The following is a 21,699-nucleotide window of genomic DNA, read 5'->3' as shown; positions in this document are numbered from 1 at the left end:
GTAATGTCATGCTCCGTGAGCCCCTTCACAGTTCTCCTATTTAGAGAGACACTCCTATTGATTCAGGACAATCTCACAAGCAGCTTTTGGTACAATGACATCATTGAAAGTAGAAAGGCTCTGCAGTGAGACTAAGTGTGTGTAAATTCAAATGTTTTGTTTGATGTAAAATGAATACTTGAGTACATTATTTGATACATAACGTGTACATGCTGTAACTCGTTACCACAACAGAGCTAGCATGTTAAAATCTTTTACAATGTATCACCCTAGGTTCACCTTAAACTCTCCTCTGTTGTCATCTGCTCTGTCATGCAGGACTGCTTCAGTCCTCAGTTTTAGATACCAGAGTCAGTGAAGTGAAATCTAGTCCAAGTTCAGTGAAAGTCTCTGCCTGCAGCCATTTGTCTGTGGACCGAGTGCACCCCTCTCTAACCCTAAACCAGTTGCCTCCTGTCCCCACACCACCACCACCCTTTTAGCTACTCTAACTACTTTTAGAGTGCTCTCATATTGCTTTTTCCTAAAACGAAGAGGGGCCACTTCAATCTCCCCTCTGCACATTGTCTCTTCATCTCCCTTGTTTATTCACGGTTGGTTTTCTGTCTATGTGAGTGTGGAGGTCGCAGACACACAGATGGATGCCTAGGAACAACAGAGACATAAAGGTAATCATAAAAGGGGCCAGGAGGAAGGAAAGAGCACTACCGAGAGCTTTGTTGACCCCTTTTCTTACACAATTTATCTGAGGAGTAAGAACATCTTAACAGCTAAGTCGGAAGAGCTGGAGCTGACCTCGCCGGTACAAAGACTCTTTCTCGTCTTGTGTGAATCCACAGCTTCCCCCCTTTTTCCCCCCTTTTCTCTCTAATGGCCAGCCTTCACGCTGAACGGATCCTCTAACTGCCTTACAGAATGAAAACAGTGTATGACAATAGCCCTGTCTCTGTGCTTTGTCTAGCTTTCCTCTTTCTGTCCTTGATTTATGATCTGTATTAAGTGCTGTGTTGGTTTGCTTAAAATGAACACAGCCGTGTCTGGGTGCATTTCAAGTAACCAGTAATTTGCTCATGTTATGAAATTATACATTACTCCAGTGTGTATGTGTGTATGAATTGTGTGCTGCATCATACTGTACAGACTACATGTAATCTTGCCTGCTGTGATGCAATCCAATTTGAGCAGCGCTTATTATTCAGTAACATGCAAAGCTTCATCCATCACAGGGGTGACAGCAGCTCGCTTCTAGCATGGATCTCGCCTCTCCTACCAAAACCACTCTTTATTCCTACTCTCCATTTATCTTCCTCTACATTTCCACCCAAAAATTCACTTTTTTAATTTGATTCCTGCCCAATCAGAAACTAATGTAAAGTGACAGCTTTATAGCAGAACTCTTGCTTGTAAATATGGCAGAGAGATTGTGAAACAGCAAGAGCAAGAAGAATGACAGCACACTGGGTGCTCGCCTTGGTCATAATGGCTCAGTTATGAGGCAGCAAAATATGGTAATCACAGCCAATGTGCTGCGATGGTGACGATATAACTGTGGTTGTAAAATGCATAATGATTATCCAAAGCTCAGGGGGCACCGCAATAGTGCCCAAATGCCAAGTGTGGTATAATCCCACAGGAAATTGATGGAACTTTCCAGAAGCTGCCTTCTCCTGGTAATGTCATAATTTACTGTGGATTACTATAATCACATAAGGGGCAAATGTGAGGCAATTTGCAAAGATGGCGGTGATGAGATGTAGGTGTTAGTGTGAGACAAAGGAGAGACATGACTGCTAAGACACATGTTCTCTTGGAGCTTTTTCCCCTCTCCTGGTCTGTTTCTTCAGGCAGCAGCTAAAAGAGGGGTTTTAGTGCTGTAGCAGGCCCCCTCTCACTGAAGCTGACCTCCCCTTTGAATGTCTGAGCACCATAATCAGCAACAGGGTGAAAAGAAAGGTGGGGAAGAGATAGTGGAAAAATAAAGACACATCTGCAGAATTGAAGTAATAATATTGAAACCAATAGCCAATCAGAGTTCCTAATGGTGATGCTATTGATTTACAAAAGTGCAGTCATCTCTGTATAGTCATCATACCAAACCTGCACCATCAGATAAATGGCTGTGATAAGCTCAGAGAAAGGTGCAAGATGCCAGAGCTCTCAGATTCATTTGCCCTTCAGGCCATTTAAAGATACACATGTGATATAATCTCCTTAGGCAGCATCGTAACATAACATCTGTGTAAAGTCACCGTGTGCTACTATGTGTTTCCACAAGTGACAATTACAAGAAAATGCAGTGTAACAGGAGCATAATTATTCAGCTATATTGCAAAGTATCTATCTTGCTTTGCTTAGTTTTCATTAAAATTTGTAAAATTTGCAGAACTATCTGTATTGTACAATAGGCCTACAAAGCATTATTTTGGCTGAAAGAGCAAAGGTATGAAATTGTAAACATTCAGTGACATCAGATCTGCTATCCTCCTCTCAGCAGATGACCAGTAACTAAAGAGAATTGGGTGTGAAATTGTACAATTACAGCCCGTATGGCACGGCGGCAAACATCTGCCCGCTTATCTGTGGACAGGTTGAGGTGCTCACTCTGACACAGGGATGTTTTTATTGAGCCAGCCTGCCTGCCATTTTGGGAATATGGAAGGTGGGGGGACGGCCAATAACTGTTGCTGCAGGACCCACAAGGGACACCTGACATGCTGGATTAGCTGGCCGAGTGCTCCTCTGACACTTTTTGTCTGCTCTCTGTCCATCAAATGCACACACACGCAGGCAAAGTATGATACACGCACATACACAATGCTGTATGTGATGGACACAGACGTACGTGTGCACTGTCACACATAGAATAAGACACGGACCGAAACACCCACAGACACAAACTCCCCAAGGACTACAAACATCACTTCGTGGGACATCATGAGACGTGTTGCTTTGCTGTTGAATGTGCCTGACCTGTGACAACTATGTTTTCTGTCAACATCTTGTCTCTCCAAATCATCGCCTCACTTTGGCCTTCTGTTTATAAGCCTGCTGCTGGCATGTCTGGCCCTTAATGGAGGCTTTGTGAGTGAAGCAATGCACACAGGCTGGTGATAGTGTGCATAAACAGGTCTGCTTGTCACAAAAAGACAACCTGTCACTGCCTTTTTGTGTGAGATTTACATTCTGTCTTTTTACCTCCAGCATCCCCATTTTTCATGGTGGTCCTCTGGGAAGCTCTTCATTTCTTTGAGAAAATCCCTCATGTAACTCTCTGTATGCACAGAGTTTATGACAAGGCTCCACCAGCCCAACAAGCTTGATGTGGGTCGCAGTGGTCTGTTCGGGGGATAAGATTTCACAGGAAAACTGCACTTCTTTAGTACCTGTTGTGTCCTGAATGGATCGGATTGGAGGTATCCTTTGAGACAACGTGTTCTATTTTCCACTGAATCTGTTAGTAAGGATCCAACCACCAGCAGCTTAAAATCAGCTTAAAATGTTCTCACTTCTCACTTCCACTCTATTCTGTGGAAGCTGTGGTAGACTCTCAACCAGCCAATTGAGCATATTTTTGGCTAATGTGCAGGCTTGATGTAGTAAATAAAATATTGTACATTGACTGTACGTGACTTGTGTCTTCATAAAAAAAAAAAAATTGAGTGTCCTCAACTTGCAGCCATGATTGTGCTGTTTTCATAAAGTTAAAAAATAAGCCCACACATACAAAAAACTTGACAGGAGTAAAAAAAACACTCAAAGACTGCTTGTAAACATGGCAAGAATATTGCATGTTGTAAGCAACAATAAAATGAAGCAGGTCTGATTACAATCCAAAACTTGTGAGTATTTTGTCCCAATTTGAGAATCAGATGAAGTCTAGATCTCCAATCTAGGTCACAGGAACTTGTTTCAACAAGGGAGCTCCTTTTTTTTATATATATCTCCTCTCTACACAATATGATTGCTCTCTCACTGAAGGAAGTTGCTTTTCCCACACCTCCCTCCTCCATCCCCCCATCGCTCACTACTATAACCTCCACACTCCTCCTCCTGCCTCTGCCTCATCTGAGGTTTTGCTTTCCTAATTTGTAACACCTTTTTTTTTTTTTTTTTCTTTTTTACCCAGGACGCCACCCCAACCAGACGATGTTGACTGGAACCTTCAAAGCGGGTGTTGGAGCCATCAAAGCGGGCGTCCCCAAAAATAGGTTGTGTGTTATCTAGCTCACATAAATGAATCAAAGCTATCTACCAGCAGCTACTGCATGCCCACCCCCCCACCCTCTCACTCCGTCTCATCTTCATCCATTTCCTTCCCTTAGCCCTGATTACCTAAAACTTCAGACAAACTCATCAGATAAACTAACAAACAACAACAAAATAAGACTCGTAAATTCTTGATCAGCGGAGGAAAAAGGACAGAAATGTTTGATGAGGACAACGACAAGCAGCGGAAACAGGAAGAGGAAGAAAAAGAATATAATATGGGCCGTGCATTAATGTTTCTTGATGAAACAAAACATTGATTTGGATGATGACACTCGGCTGCCAGTGTTAACAGCCTGTTATTTTTCAGAGCGGTTCGTGCTATTGTTAGATGAAGGCTCCTCTCTTTGGAGCGTGTGCTGTAGTGAAAAGGGCTGCATTTCCATCATAATAACAACTGAAAAGAGTGAACTGTCACAGGGCGCTTCCTCTTCTGGCTGTGATGCATGCCCATCAGTCCGGCTTCGCCGCACTGATGGATGAGCAGGAGAACGCGCGTCTCTCAATGCCAAAACAAAACCTCAAAATACGGGATCACTGCTGTGACAGAGAATGTCACACTCCCATTGCTCTATATGTCAACCAAAGTAAATATCACGGCCACATTAGCGGCACCCTCCCCGCTGTTCGAGACAATGATTCACGTGTAGCACGGCGTCAACGTGGAGTAAGAACACTGGTGAGAAAGACCTACTTTAGCATTCAGGTTATTTACTCTCCACGCAGGCAGAGAGCCTGGCTCAGTCAGGTGTTTACCAAACCCATGATGGGAACACAAAATGTCTTCCTTTGAACAACCGTGAACAAAGAGGAAACACATCAGAGAGAGAAATTAAGTGAGAGCTTCTGCATGACCAAAAACAGCCTCCTAATTCAGGCCGAAATAGAAACGCCATGATTGTGGTTAAACAACATGAAGGGGAATTAGCACACTCGGAGCAGTGACTCACAGGGTGTTTGCCCTCATTTAAAGTCTGCATGTGTAATGATGTTGGGCCTGTGTTTATCTTTTAAACACCTCTACATACTCTCCCCAGCTGGAGGCATCCCCTTGTGGTCACCAGTTAAAAAAAGGGCTACACCTGACTGACATATTTAGATCCATTCAGTGCTAGGGGCTTAAACATTAGGCTAACTGCAGAGCTGAATGCTATTAGACAGGAGCCTGCATGAAAGCTGCTTGATTCTTTAAACCAGAGCCTGAATTAATCATGTGATAGAAAACCAGAACTTTTTCTTTCTTTCTTTTTCTTGTCGCCACATTGGAGGCTAAAGTAATGAATATTTCTTTGCCAAAACTCTTTATTTCTCTCTCCATTTGTGTTTCCCGGTTTATCTGACAATTCAGTACTGTGAAGCTAACCCAACACTAGGAGTGTCCTGAGGATCAGGGCTTCTGTTCCTACCTGAGGGATAACGTTCGATGACGGGCTGGTTGTCCACCTGTAGCGTGGCATTGCCACCGCTGCGTGTAAAACGCACCACGTGGTATTTGCCGTCGCTCACCATCACCGCGCTCTCCTCGATGGTTATGTCGTCCGTTCCCACGTTGAAGATCACACCGATCTTTCCCCGTTCCTACAAAAAGAGGATAGAGGACAGTGTGAGAAGAAAGACACTGAAACTAACTCTCATCAAATACTCTCAGCGTGCTGGTATATTTTCTCAGATAAATCAATAAGACTGACATGCAATGACACAACCATAGGAGGTCACTAGCTGTGTAAAGACAGGCCATTTATATTACCATCAAAATGAATGATGAATGAACATACATAGGAGCCGCACTGATGGATGATTAAAACTTTGATTTTCAGAGGAATACACCTTTCTGTAGACCAGAGCAACTAACACGATATTGAACACACCATCATACGACTGTGAGGCTTTTGACTGTGACTATGAATATTTCTATCTTTAACCATAAATACCCACAGACACCCCGTTGAGGGTAGCTAGATTGTAACCGGCATCTCATAATAGGGTTCATAAAAAACAAAATCATTATGGCTTTGTGTATGTATGAATGTATTACATCAAAGCAATTGAATTGTCAAGTACGCAGCAGCCACACTCCAATAAAATGCAGCTAAATTGCAGTCACCCAGCCGCGTAACAATCCATGCTAATACACATGATAGGGCTGCTCTTTTGTCATCCTGTGGCAAAAATCAAAAGATGTTTTTCTTCAGACAACAAAAAGGCCCTCAGTGCCTGCAGTCTGACGACTGTGAGCATCAGATCACACACACACACACACATCAGAATGGTAAAGAACAGAGTACTTGGTGAGGACTCAGGCACCTTTAGTATTCATCAACTGAGTGACCCCCTCCCCTCTCCCATCTATTAGTGTTGACAGCCGCCCACTGCTTCGAGTTTATTACAGTCAACCGCCTACTCCCCTCTCTTCTCCCGCCATCCTCTCTCCTCTCCCTCTGTGGTTCCTGTCCTCAGTCCCAGGAAAGGTCAAAGTCATTTACAGAGTTACAGTCTGCCAGAGAGGCGTAGAAGGGTGAGAGCGAGAAACAGAGTGCACACCAGACAGCACCATTACAGACAACTTCTCTTTCTAGCAGTAAATCGTCTGTTGCAGTTTTGTTGGGTGCAGCTGTAAGACAGGAACACTTCCTGATTTTGTCACTGTAGGTCAGGCTCATTTGCAGACAGGCAGTCACGCATGCACCACCACTATCTGCTCACTCTACACACGGCTTCATCAATTCCATTATCTCATTAGCTATGTGCATTTATTTTGCCACTTTCCATATGCTGAGGTGAACGTGTGGCTTTGGCTGGCGGCGCTTTTCCATTATTCATGACTGATTTTATAAAAGAAAATAAAACAGCCCTAATGTTAACAGAACTTAAAATAGCAAGTTAATTGAGTAAATAAGTGCAGAGGTTGTACAGTAAGTTAATGATCAGGATAATCACAGTCAAATTTATGTGCATCCTAACCGCTAATAACGTTTTTTAGCCAAGGCCACATCATGGCCATGACTGGTGACAGCCGTGATTAGCTTATTAAGTGAGCATTGTTGGCCGGTGGTCTTCGAAAGAAGAATCAACACACCAGTGAAGGCTCTGAGGACCTGGATGCACTGCTCAGAGCATGATCTCATTCTGCAAAGGAGCTCTGGCGTCTCAAATGGCAAAGTGCTTCCAGTTTCTGAGGCACTCAATCAATCAATTAACTCATGTTATGGACTGACCCTCGCAGTCTTTCTGCCAGCTCCATGCAAGCCAAAAAATCCAATACAGATCCAAAGACATGCATGTGAATGCTATCACAGCTCGATTATCAGAGGTGTACATGAGTGAAAATTCAATCAAAGCTTTAACTATTGATACCTTTGAGATACCACAGTAAGGCAAAACGTGGTGAGTGTGATGCTTCAGGAGGGATCGGAAATGCCGGGATCATCTCCATTACACCCCACGCACTAGGAAGCTTAGAATAATCATAACACCTTTGCTTGGAGAATTAATTCAATTTGCAGGGGCAAAAGCAGAATGAATCCACGCTATTACCACTGAAAAGCAGAAGGGAGTGAATATGAGTGATATTTACAGAGAGATTAGCATTTGTGTTCCGCAACATTAGGGTTCTTCCTGGTGCTGAGGGAACATATCGAGCCCATTACAGTGGGAAGCCGCTGGGAACCGGTGCTTTTTTAAAAATGATTTTAGTGTAGCGGTAATGACATTTTAATGGCTATTTCCCTTAAGCGAACATATCTCTGGAAACAGAAGGGGGGAAAAAACTCTTTGAATGACTGGGAGCATTCAAGCCTGCAACACTGAAATGAAGGGACTGGTAGGTAACTTACAATAAGCCCCGACTGCTCTTTAAACACCACTGCTTCTCAACCAGTGCTTAGCAGTCCTTAATCTGCTGCAGCTGTCGGCTAATGTCAGGAATAAGAATGTTAAGTTTTCCCTCTTCTACGCAGAGGTTAGCTCATCTTACTTTTCTCTCTGTGGGTCAATCAGTGGTGTCGGCAGGGGGTCCGCGGCTCACCAGAGGGGGAAGAGCTCCACTTCATGATACGGTTTTCAATTACATGTGATTTAAAGCACAAGTGCCAGAGGAAGACGTGTCTTTGAGTTACCCAGGTTCAATTAAACAGTCAAAGATCTACAATGGCAGGGGGCTGGTCGAAATATCTATCAACTAGAATCATTTTTTAAATTCAATCAAAATCACTGAGGAAAGTCTTCATCTGAGAAGACTTTCCTCAGTGAGACAGAAGAGACAGTAGTGATTTTTTTACAACTTCTTAGCAAATCATCCAGGATTTCTGCCGCATACCAGTTTAAGTAGGAAAAACAGAAAAAAACCTCTTTCTCCTGATCACAGTAGGATGTGCAGCCCTGTTGATGATCAGTTGGCACCCTTCACCCCTGCAGTCACAGAGTTTTGAAATATTTAATGCATCATTTCTTACTCAGTCATGTAACTGATCTTTAACCTTAACAATTATGAGATGTTTGACCCGTGGTAACCTTCAGGGTTGAGACATAAAGCTGAGCAGATGCGTTCGTGCCGCAGCCTCTAGGAGCCAGCTCAAAGTGTGTCAACCCCCTAAACATGTTCAAAAAACAATTCTAGTGTCTATTGATAAATTCCCTTTTTTGACAACTGTACTTTTTTTATATACAAGGACTCAAAATAGCGCTGTAAATGACCTTTAACCTCAATAGTTAGATGTTTGACCAGGTGTTTTTCAAATTCAAGAATAGCTCAAAAGTTTCACCCTGTCTTCTATTTTCGTTACATATAGCATGTATATACACATATATATATACACACTGGACCAACTTGTTTAGAAATATAGTTGTACAATAATTATTCATGCATGATCTTGTTTTCCTTGCCAAAAATCTTTGATGTTAGCAGAAGAAAAATGATGTTTTTTCATATAGCAGAAACTGCTGATCAGCTCCGCACACAACTGTAAGTTTAGCTGCCAGAAAAAAAAAAAAGTTTCTGTAATCCTCTCATTAGGTCCTCTCCTTCCTTTTTTCTCAAAGACAAAGAAAATTGGGTTTGGAATTCTGTGCAGCAGCCACAGCAGAGAAAGAACAGTGCTGGAATACGGAGAGCATTTCCGTCTGAAATATTTCGACATGACCTTGCAGCGTGCGAGAGCGCGTCGAGGTAAACGCCGCTGTCGAGAGCAGAATAAGAATGAGGCAGAAGCCTGCAGTTGGTGCCTGTGTGTGTATCAGGGTTATCAGGCAGCCTCAGAGAGCTCTCGCTGATCACGGTGAGCAGAAAAGGAAGAGCGCGAAGAAGAGGAGGAGGAGGAGCAAGGGGGCAGAGAGAAACAGTGTGCGATAAAAGGACAGAGGGAACCTTGATGATCCTCCTGGGCCTCAAGGTGCTTTGAGATCAAAGCTTCTTTTGAAGACGTCAAGATCTTGTTCTCTCTTCTCTGCACACACTAGTAGTCAATTAAGAAAGAGGGGAAATAGACAAAGGAGGAATACGAATGTATTTTTGAGGGATTTGTTTCTTTGTTTCATTTCTTTACAGACAGCTCAATCATGACGCGCATCATCTCAAATGCACCCTACTGCTTCATCCCCACACATCTGTTACTTGATGTATTTGCATTTTTTCAAAGTCTCCCTGTGTTTCCCTCTCAGAGATCTGATACATAAGAGCCAAAGAGGAGAATTAGAAAATGAAAACAACAGAAAAACAAACGACTGCTTGCTTGGATGAGCAGGAAAGCGGATTCAGCAAGCAGACAGTCGCTTAAATCACTCTTAGGTACTTTGCATTTTGCTGTATCAACGCGCCTCAAGAAACTGTCCAGAAACACGGCTGACCAGTTCAGGAATTTGCTGATGCAGATGATTTGGATTGACATATTTGATATTAATAGTCCTCTGGGTGGTAGAAATGCAAACTATACATCAGCTTTTTACTCATTTTCCCAATAATGATCTATCACCGCCTGTTTCTGCCTGAGCCTAACTTGACACGCTAGAAGCTGCAGTATTTATTAGCTTATGAATCATCCAGAGCTGCAGAAGCGTAGACACAGAAATGACTAATAAATACATATTTTTTTTTTATTATTGGATGCCTAATCAATTCTAATGTGGATGCACATCGGCCTCTTCCATGTGATGCAGGCCGGCCTGAGTTTTCATGCAGCATTTTATGCATTCATGTTAAATTTAATGTGCTATATTTGCAGCTGCAGATAAGATTGTTTTTCCGAGATATCCCACAGGCTTCCGCAGCTGATCATACCGTATCTCTGCATCTTCCCCTTTTACGAGGGAAAAAAAAATCTGACTCTATATAGCTAATCAGCTTGTCAACATGCATGCATAATGCCTGCTAGTGGAGATCGGCTGTGGCATCTGCTTCAAGAACAGCATAGCGGGGCTAATCTTCCACTCAGAAGCTGCAGCGTTATGTAAGAAAGAAATAGTTGCATAACGTGTAGACTTCTCGCTGGGATAAATTGCCCACTGTCCACTCACCTAACGTCTCTAGAGTGTCTGTGACAGCAAAGAGGGAAAGACATGTGGGCCAGCAGCCATTTTGAGTCAGAAAACTGTTATCTAGTGTCATGTCTCCCGTTCTCATCACTCACCTGAAATGACATGTGGAAAAAGAGGAGAGCAGCCACTTTGCAGAGAGAGAGAGAGAGGGGATATGGTTGGTTTCATCTACCACACCTTCTCTCTGTTTTCACTCAGCCCACTCATTTGTATGTATTTGCTGTGATCTCCGACAGTCACCTTGAGCAAGTTGCCCCCCCATCTCCTCATCTTAATAGCACTTTATCTCCCCTCCCTCCTTATACCTGCCTCACCCACCCCCAACTCTTCCCTTTCTCTTCGTCTTCTCAGTGACAGTGGTCACGTCTGTCCTGCTCTAAAACCAGCGAGTGCCTGCTCTAACGTTGAATCGGATCTCATTGAAAAATCAATGAGTTAGACAGATGTGGTGTGGGTGGGTGTGTGTGTGTGCGTCTGAATCTCCCATCAGAGCATGACTCACCCTGGGTATGCCTATTTTGTGCTGGAGTATACACACACACACACACACACACATGCTGGCAGCAGGCCAAAATACTGCAGAGGGAAGCAACATTTATGCTAAATAAAATGAGGGAGTGGGAAAAATAAATCAGGCAAAACATCATTCTCTATAATCCTGATTATGCTGTCAGCTATCATCAAAACTCTTCATTCAGCTTCCAATCTGAAGTGCTACAAAAACAACACACAGTAAAAACTGAGTTAACTCCATTGAGACTGTTGATAGATGGTGTCCTTTAGTGTTACGACCATCAGACCTGTAGGTCTGAATCCAAGCTCACCTATACACACACGCACACACACACACACACACTCCTATGCAAACATTAGAACGTCCTTGAGTGAGGTTACGCTGAGCTCTGCCACATACCACAGCCTTGTTTACAAAAGCCACTGAAAGCCAATGGATACACACACATCAACACACACACACACAGGGATTTGTGAATTTCCTAATGGCTGGGATCCAAATGATTGTAGAAAGGGTGAAGTGGGTTGTTGTGTCTGATGAGCAATTGAAACCGTGCTCAGTCACTCTTGGCATCTGTATGTTTACTTTTCATACGCTAGAACAGCACACTTCAAAACAGACACTGTTATGAGATCATGTAACACAATGCTTCATTGGGGGGGTAACTAAACACAACACTGACAATACATTTTTGCTAAGTGCTAATGCCAGTGGGTTTAGTAGGTGCAGTATCACACTATTATTAGCCTTTAGCAAACTTCCCTTCTATTATCAGGGTTGCCAGGGTGATTCATGATGGATAACAATTCTTCATTTGCGTCACTACAAGTGACGCCTTTTGTATAAGACAGATTTGATTAGATCACATTTTTTCATAAAAAAATATGGATTCTAAAGGCTAGCTTAACTGCACACAGTAACATAAAGAAAAATCTACCTTCCACAAGGACACTTGCCTTTGGGTGCTAAACTTATCTGACCTTTTTTATGTAAAAGCATCCCTAAGCACTCTTCCATAAAGTCCATTCTGTCCTTTTTGTTCAGGTTGTCACAGTTGAGAAGTTCTCCACTTCTAAATAATGTGATGAACTTAAAGCATCCATCAAGGGTGGCCGGTCTGCCTTTCACCGCCTTATCACGGGGGAAATGAATAAATCAGAGGGGTGATATTAAGGGAATATGCCACCTTAGAACTAAAATAGAATCATCATTTACAACTCAGACTGCTGTGCTGCCAAGAGATGTGTTAAGACAGATTAAATTTATCAAGATGCACAAGTGGAACCTGAATATTTCAAAGAGCAAAGATGTTTCATGTCAAGGGCCTCTTCAAGTCGCTAACCAGAGATGGATGGAGGATGGATGAGATAAAGCCAACAGAGGGAGAACAAAGCACGGGGAGAAATAATGTGGTGGTACAGTGGTATGACAAAAACAGGAACAAGATGGGGAGGTAGGAAATAAAAGAGGAGAATGAAGGGTTGCTGTGGGGGTGTAGTCCTTGAAGCAAAGCCAGAAAAGGATGTGTGGTGGTAGAAATCGATGTCCATCCACCCACAATCCATTGCTGTACCTGGAGCTGTGGTAGGTCCAGACACAGGTGGACAAGTTTGGGTGGCTTAATTTTGGGACAAAAAGGTTTCAAAGACCGATTGTCCATTTTTATCTTTTATTTTCTATTCAATTATCCTTTGCCTTTACAAGCTCCTTATAATCCTTCACACTCTGAGATATGACAATAATCCCTGTTCCTGCCACAAAACCTCATTATGCTGACTACCTTTGTAAGGACAAAGCAGTAAGTGATGGCTGAGATATTTTATCAGCAGCATGCAGGGTTTTGAAATTTTATTTTCTTCTGAAATAGTTCCATAGCCAACAAGCCTTCCTATTGGTCCAATAAAAGCCACGCTGTCCTCCACAGTGACCGGCTATTGCCTCACCTTCATCTTCATGTCCTCAATTATCATTTCTCTCACTTTGGCCAGCACTTCTCTTTTCCTTTTGTCTTTCCATTTTCTAATCTTTCTGCCCTCATCACCAGCTCACTCACTCCCCAGAGGCTCATTACTGTGTTGACTGCAGTTGCTGAACATGGGCTCGGTAGAATCCAATTGATGCGCGTGCGCCTGTGAGCGATCTGAGAAAAAGAATTGATAGTGGTGGAGGTGCATCAACTCCAAACTGAGTTTTGTTAGAACAGTCCTGCCTGGCAGCTTAAATCAAGGCAGCAAACTGTGAAATGAGATAGTGGAGTCCTTGAATTTAATGCATAATCTGTCTTTTGTTTAGTAGCTTTGTACAATAATAATCCTTTCTGACATTGTATGGGTTAATTCTGTGGCTTGGTATTAATTATCTGTCTTACTTGATGCTGTAACATGGCCAAAAAAAAGAAGTTATAAATAAATCTGGTAATTGAGACACAAGCTTTGAAGAAAGACAACTAAATATATAAGCTGTGAAATAATAATTAAAAACAAAACCCCCAACACAACTCAAGTTGATGAAATTTTTTTGACCTGTGTCTAATCTGAGCTGTAAAAAGAAAGAGTTTCCTGAAAGAAGACCCCAGACAAACTGAAGCAGAGAGAGAGAACTTAAGGAATGGTCGATTACTATTCTTGTGATTGGTGTGAGTATCAGGTGTCACCATGACAACCAATAAATGGCAGAGAAGCTTGTTGCAACAAGAGAAGAAGAAGAAACTATTATCTATTCCTAATCCTAACCAAGTAATCTGGATCGTTACACACTGAAAACAGCAACTAGAAAAGTGTTGTGGTAATTCCACCCTAACACTAACTAGGACAATGTATGCACATGCTCCACTGGTTATTATATTTTTATTATGTGTTATATTCATAAACGGTGGCGTTTCAATGAGAGGCTGCTGTGTAAAACCTGTGAGGATTGAAATGTAGCGACGAGTTAGATTTTTGTGTGAAGCAGCAGAGCTGAGACGGGGGGGACAGCAGAGGAGACGGGCGACTCCGCTGCTGTCTCCTCTCATCTATAGTTTGCACATACAATTTGTCATGCCTGAGTATACGCTCCAAAAAAAGCTGAAACGGGAGATTACTTCTTTTTGTATCTTTTTTTGATGTTTTTACACTTTGACTGTGTGTGTGTGTAGCTATGGGCGAGGCATGTGTATTCATGTTTAGGAGTGGGTGTGTGTGTGTGTGTGCCTCTCTGTTGAGGAGAAGTGAGGCAGGCAGCTGGCCGAAATTGAAGGGAATGACTGTGACCTTCGGACAAAATCAAGAGCAAAGTGTTTTCTGTCTCCATTGTTTTCTCTCTTCTCTACTTTCTGTCCTGGCGTCCTCATTTTCCCTCTCCTGCTCTGTCTCTGCCTTTTTCTTTGCACTGAACACAGACAGAAACAAAGCATCAATCTGTTTTTTCTCCCTCACTTTTGGTTTTGGCCGTGTCAGTGGTTTTAACAGACGTAAACAGTGCACTTTTCCCCGCCTGGTAAAGAGAAGTTCGGAGATTTTAAGAGCATATCACTGATATGAGACCTTTACCTAAGTATGCTCTTATTTTTTTAGTTTTTTTTTTTATTATTGCTGCTGGGTGATTGCTCAAATTGCCCTCTTTCTCCTTCAACTACTTTAACTTTACTCTCTGCCATCATTTGGTCTCTGCTGCCTTTTTGCCTCTCTCCGTCTGTTGCCCTGATAACTCTCCGACTGTTCTTCATCCTCCACCTTCCCCTCTCCTCTCTCACTTTTTACCTTTTAGTCTCTGTGGGCAGGGTGTGAGGTTGAAGCCCAGTAGAGAAGAACGGCTGCCGAGCACACAGGCTAATATTTGCCCTGCGCTAAACTGAGCAAACACGGATAAAGCGAACACAATCTCTTTCTCTGTCCCTGGCTGTCTGCCTTGTTGTCCTTTCATTCCCTTCCTGTCTTTCCGGCACTGCCGTAGAGCCGACGGCTGGTTAATCAACCTCATGCCGTGCACGAGTTGTTTTTCAAGCAAATCACTGGGTGCGGGATAAATCTGATACCGTAATCCGTTTCCGGTGTATGTCTTTCTACATGAGTGTGTGAAGCTTATTAGGTACACCTGTGCAATCTAAAGCCTTCCAATCCAGCTGGCCTGCAGCAAACCCCACGTGTGTGAAGCTTACAATGTTCACGAAGCTTCCAGCATCCTGGTGTTACTTCAGTTTCACATGGACATCACCCCCTCTCTCTCACCTGTGTGAGACTACCGGCCTCTGTTTGACCTCTTCCATAAGTGGACTTTGTCACCCTTTGTGCTCCCTCTGCCGACTTCTGAAAGCCTTCCGGCTACAAAGTGTTCCTGGCAGAAAGCCCTGAAGGCGAACTTCTCTCACTACCACGTAGCTATCGACCAACGTCATGAAGTGATGCGCAACCATGCAGCTAAGGTGTTCTTTTGTGGGACTGTGGGGACAGGGGAGTGAGAAAAGAGGGCTGCTCTAAAGCCAGATACTGGATGTGGTACTGTTCTCACCCAGGTGTCAATACACATTCTGTTGATTTCTTGATTCTTAGGTCCTATGTCAATACTTTAACAAGGTAGTCAAAGTACCAGAGGAATGTTGAGACTCCCAGTTATGTTTCAGCCGTTATGTTTGCCTCAAAATACACATGCTCTTCATTTACTTACCAAAGTCAGACAAGACAATGTTAACAACTACACTGCTGCAGCGAGAGATGATAAAATTTAAGTCAAGAATCTAGGTTCCATATTACCTGTAATTCTTGTGCTGCGTGGGCTTTATAAGTGACAGCACTTAAAATCAAGTGGAAGTTCTTCACTTCACTGCCTCTTAAAAGAGAAATACAACTCCCTGAAAGCATGAATGACTTATGATTACCTATTAATGCAATGTTACTGAGGGTTAGTGACTGGATTTACAAAGCACTAAACTCACACATGGCTTTAATTTGAGATCTATAAACAGACGCTGACGGATATCTGGTTTGCAGATAGGGGGAGGGAAATAAATAGAATATAAACTGCTTCATGAAGTCAATTACTTGTATTTCTCTAAACATGGCTAAAGGAAAAGGTAATTTAACAACAGTATTAAAGAGATAATGTTTTACAAAGTATTATTTTGTGCAAACTAATTATTAACCTGCTGTAGATGATAATGGTGTCATTTAAATTCTAGCTTCCAGATGAAAAGATTGAAATCTACACAGGCATATGATAATTGCAATGAACGTAAGCATACTGAGATAAAGATCTTCATCTGTGTGAGTACCAAGTAAACATTAAACTATACCAGATGAAAGTGAAAATGTCTATAGGCAGATTACTTATGAGAAAATCATTAGCGTGTTGATGCATGTTTGATGTGCGGTGCACTGTACATTAAACAGCAGCTAATGATTCCATAAAGGTGCACAGCTGAGAAGACCTAAACAAAAAGGCGGCATTATCATGCAACAAATTGCCACAGATAATGAATAATTAAATGTATAAATTGCTTTCTGCTAACCTTTAGCCCGCTCCTTGCCGGGGTGAATGCTGTCATAATCATACATAATCTGGATTTTAAAAAAAGATGAATGCTGCATCGAGAGGAAGCATGTGCATTAATGCTGTACTCTCAAGTCATGCCACTAATGACTGCATGAATGTGGTGCACCTTTGTAAATCTTTATGGTGCTGTTTGTCATTCTTGTTTACTGGTGAGCACAATAGGACATGGTTCAAAGTGCTTTAAAAAACAGAGTATTTCTTCACAAGTGGCAGTTACAAAGTCTCCAGCAGTGACGGCTGCATGCGATTTTTGTTTGCAAGGCAGCTCCACAGTCTTCAAAGACCTCTGTTTGAACTAAGTGAAAAGAGAATTATAGTGGGGTGTCTGACAGAGACTGCACGAGACACAAAGTGACAGTGTGAGAGGTTGATACTGCACGCACTGACAACCTGTTCACACTTTCACACTCATTAACTGTGTTTGATGATATTCTGGTCAAGGTATCTTATAAGTTCCAACAAATAAGTTGTGTTATGGCCCATGGTTCATAGTGTGTATATTTTTTGAGGCCAATATCGTTTTGTATATATATATATATATACAATATATACATATATGAAAATATCATCTGACACATGTTAATTATGTATGTCCATAGTGTCACTTTAATAAATGCCAAAGTTGCAGCACTGACTTTCTTAAACTTTTACTCCTACTTAGTTTGTAAAACATTTCCTTCTGAATTAGTGTGTTCTAACACAGGTGTGTGTGTTTGTGTGTGTGGGTGGGTGGTCAGCAAGCCAGGTGCGACCCTGCATCCCCAGCAGGTGATAAACGCTGCTGTCTTGCTAGCCGCAGGTGCTTTTCCCTCTCTCGCTGTGTCACCATAGCAACCCCGCCATGTCAGTTCAGAGTGCCGCCAGCGACGGTCTTCAACCATGATGACTCACGGGCAAAGAAAATGATAGGACAGTGATATCGACCACTTATAGCCTGACCTTCAATTTGTTTCCCTCTCTCTTTTTTTAAAATATTTTTGTACCCTGCCCAAAACACACACACAAACTGTCATAACACAACTTTCCAACACATGCTGGCTGCATGTCTTAATATCATCAGAAATGCAGAAAAAACAAAATCTAAATTGCGCTGTCAGGTAGGAGCAACAATTCTCTCTAAGTGTCAGCCTGTGGCACACACACACACTCTTCATCACAGATACACATACATACATATACACACACACACCTGCTTTTGCCTCTGATACATTCTGCCATATTTTTTTCCGTAGGCCAGGTTGGGTCAATACATATCTGTTATTCCATCAAATCACCTGCACTTTCATGACTTCTACACTGTTTACTCTGATCATTAGGTGTCTTGCTGGCTTTCTTTCCAGCTGTCAAGAAGAATCAGCAGCTCAAATGTTGGCTGACGGTACGGGGCATTTGTGTTTTTTTATTACATTTTTTTCCTACATGTACAGCAGCCTCTTTTCTTCCGTAGCCTGGTGAGCTGTCAATGACAACCCACACACAGACAACTCTGCGGATACTTGTGCAATTTTCTTCGCATGAGAGCCCACCACCCCCACCCTCCATCCCCCACCAGCAAAATATCCTGTGTCAACCGGCCCTCCCCGCTTGTGGCCAAGCTTCTGATTTCCGTGCCAGTGGGCAAGCCCACCTTGATCAGGTTGCTGGGAAGGTTGCCAGCGTTAACCTTGTGCACATATGTCCATCTGACCTGTGATGGCATGGAGCGGACTGAATGAGCACATGAGCAGGGGGGGTGAAAGCAGAAAGGTCAGAGAGGTCACATCCCTCTGGTAGCTGTGCGCAGGTGCGCACATGACTATGGCAGGCTGTACAAATGCAGATAGATGTACACAGACATAGGGAGAATGTGTAAACGGATACAAATATATCCATACCTTTATGCACACTTGCCTTCCTGGACACATGGATTTGTGTGTGTGTGTGTTACTTACACACACACTAAGGATTTATGAGGCTGTGGTGTTGGTTATTTACAGGTAGTGCTCTGCTCTATTTACTGTCTATAACTGCAGACTGGTGGCCTTGTTTAGCACTGCTGGGGCAGAACCACTTACTGTACCGTCAGTGTGTGTGTGTATACATGTGTGCCTTGCGACCCTGCAGCTACATAACCCTCCTCCCTATAAATCCAAGATGATTTAACGCAAGCCCCTATTTACTCTCACTTCACGTATGTGTCGCCACCTTCGCCACACATCTCTCAGGCATGAAATGTAAACACTACACACTATGCCGCACAAAAAAAAACTGAACACTAAAAGTAATCTCACATCAAATATCAATCGCAGGGCACCTCAACGGCTTCCACTTCTCTCATTACCGCTTGAAGGAGCGTGGGAGTGCATACGAGAGCCTCCTCACTTGATAGTCAGACAGTACATGCTCTCAGCCGCTTGTGCCTCTCTCCCTATAAAAACCCTAAGCAGACATCTTATCAGCCAATCAAGCACACAATCCGTCCCTCAGACTGCACACCTCATCACCCCACCAAATAAATGTCTTCAGCGACACAGGGAGGCTGGATCGAAAGAGTGGAGGGGAGGAATGACAAGGGCACAATGAGCAAATCAGACAAGCAGGGGAAGAAAAATGCAAAAACAAAAAAAAATGAACATAAGAAAGATTATATATTTTAAAAAAAATTCTGAACCTGTTCAGAATACCTCTCTTAATGAGAAAGGACAATTTAAAGTAAAGGAAGTTACCAGCCAGCAACATATTTGACATTTAGCATATATTGTAGTTCTCACTGACACAGACAGAGGTAACCTTTAAACAATGCTGTAAGGAGACAAGAAAACATAACATATGATGTTATACAGACAGTGCTGAAGCTTACACTGCTGTACATTATCACTGCATGTAACAATTACAATGAATGAGGCAATGCTAACTCAGTAGGTCTAGTGGCTAGTGAGGTAGCATTTTGACTAGTGACTTATCAACCATTGATACCATTGCATTAGTAACATCATTACCCAACAGTGATGACAGAAAACAGATCCACTGAAATCTGTGCTATGTTCTTGAACATAGACTGTCTGCACCAGGGAGTGTTTCTAAAGGTTATTCTTTCCACATCCACTCTTCTGGTGGAATACAGGCATGGCAATCTCAAATTGAATAGATTTATCTAAGTGACCATCGGGGAGTAGCAGTCACTACAATGGATGAAGTAACCCTTCTGTTAAGTTAAGTCTCAAAAAAAATACATCAGACTTCCTATTAAACATGATTGAATTGTTCTCTCTTCTGGTTGATGCTCCTCCAGGGATTCTGGGCCTGTGGAGACAAACCTGTGGCTTAGCTCTGCGCTGTCTCTCCTGTATGTGACTGGGTGCATTGTGACTATGATTATGTACAACACGTGATTATGCATGTGGAAATGTTTCGTATGAAAGCTCATCTCCTCACAGTCTCACACACACACACACACACAAACAACAAAACACAAGAGCTCTGACAGGCCATAGCGAAGTGTGTACTAATGTGGGCTGAGCGCTTCTGCGGCGTGGAAATCCAAACGTGCAAACATTGCTACTGTGTGTCGTGCTCGGGCTCAGGGCTCAGCCATTGTGCATGCTTTCTACTGACATCCAGAAGTAATTGAATTAGATATCCATGAATACCTAATATTCTACAATATAGCAGCCTCCATTGTAGCAGGAGAGGCTGTACACAGGGGGTACTGCTGACTACAGTACAGTAAAATGGTAAAAAACGGACACATCACATGCTTATTGAGAGGAGATAAATGTCAGCTCTGATGCATCACATTATAATATACTCTGCTGAGCCGATTGAGTCTATGACGAGTGACAGAGCATAAGAAGATGATGGTTTTGTAAGGAATAACAATGTGGATCCCCAGAGAATGGAGGGTAAACTGTAGAACCATACATGGGTAAACTTATACAGACGTAAGGTACAGCCCGGAGTAATGTTTACATACGAAGATGGAAACTGGATTTTATATTTACTTATCTTGTAACTAGGGTTATCAGCAGAGTTTTGATGCTTGTCTCAGACAAACATGTCCTCCTGGACACCTACCTACAGTATCCACTACCTGAAAGTGTGTGTGTGTGTGTTATGGAGAGATAAAGATGGGGGCCGCCAAAAAGCAGGAATAGACTTGAGCTGACAACTCCAGCATGCATCATCGCCTATCTCACACACACCTCACAACACCTCAACCTCCGCTTGGGACCTCGTGCATCTGACACCTGAACCCCCACTGCAGCAGCCACCCGTGACACACACCACCTGCTGCCTCCTCACACTCACACACACACACACACACAATGATGGGTCAAGACAGGAAAACACATGTTTACAAGGAGGGTTAGGGCTACGTGTGAGGGCTTTGTGTTTGTGTACACAGCCCTACACACATAATTAGCCCATTTGTAAGTAGCCTCATATTTACGAGGAGGTGAAGGATTATGGAAAAATTATGACAAGCAAGTTGATAAACAGGGCCCAAAGTATATAAAAATAAAGACGAAAGAAGACAAGAAATCAATGAGCGGAACATCATGACCGCACTCTGCTCCCCTCTCAAGCAGCCGCCGAACAACAAACTTTTTCTGCTGCTTGTTAATTGCGGTGGCATTGGCAGACGCATGTGTCTCTTTCTCATTAATCTATTTCTTAATTACACAGCAGAAGTAAAAGGCGAGAGCTGCTTCTGCCGGAATTTCTCCTAATGAGCCTCCTCCCTTTTCTTCCTCCAGCCTCCCATCTTCTCACCTCTCTCTGCAGTCTGTCTTGGTCTCTGCTTCCTGTTGCATCTGCCAAGCAAATTCTCAGAGTTGAACTTGAAACTCAAATACTAATTACATGTATTTTTTTTAATCAGA

At 42.8% G+C, this 21,699-nt stretch overlaps 1 protein-coding gene across 1 annotated transcript in view; it reads right to left on the bottom strand.

Moving 5' to 3' along the window:
• nrxn2b (neurexin 2b) overlaps positions 1-21,699 on the bottom strand; it is a 437,176-nt gene that overhangs the window by 34,115 nt on the left and 381,362 nt on the right. The window contains exon 17 of the mRNA XM_028428850.1: positions 5,673-5,844. Within this exon, the coding sequence (XP_028284651.1) occupies positions 5,673-5,844 (172 nt within the window). The remainder of the gene's footprint in view (positions 1-5,672; positions 5,845-21,699) is intronic.

This window comes from Parambassis ranga, chromosome 18, assembly GCF_900634625.1.
Source record: "Parambassis ranga chromosome 18, fParRan2.1, whole genome shotgun sequence".
NCBI classification, from domain to species: Eukaryota; Metazoa; Chordata; class Actinopteri; family Ambassidae; genus Parambassis; species Parambassis ranga.
The sequence above is the reverse complement of the archived record's forward strand: the minus strand, read 5'-3'. Positions and strand labels throughout refer to the sequence as shown.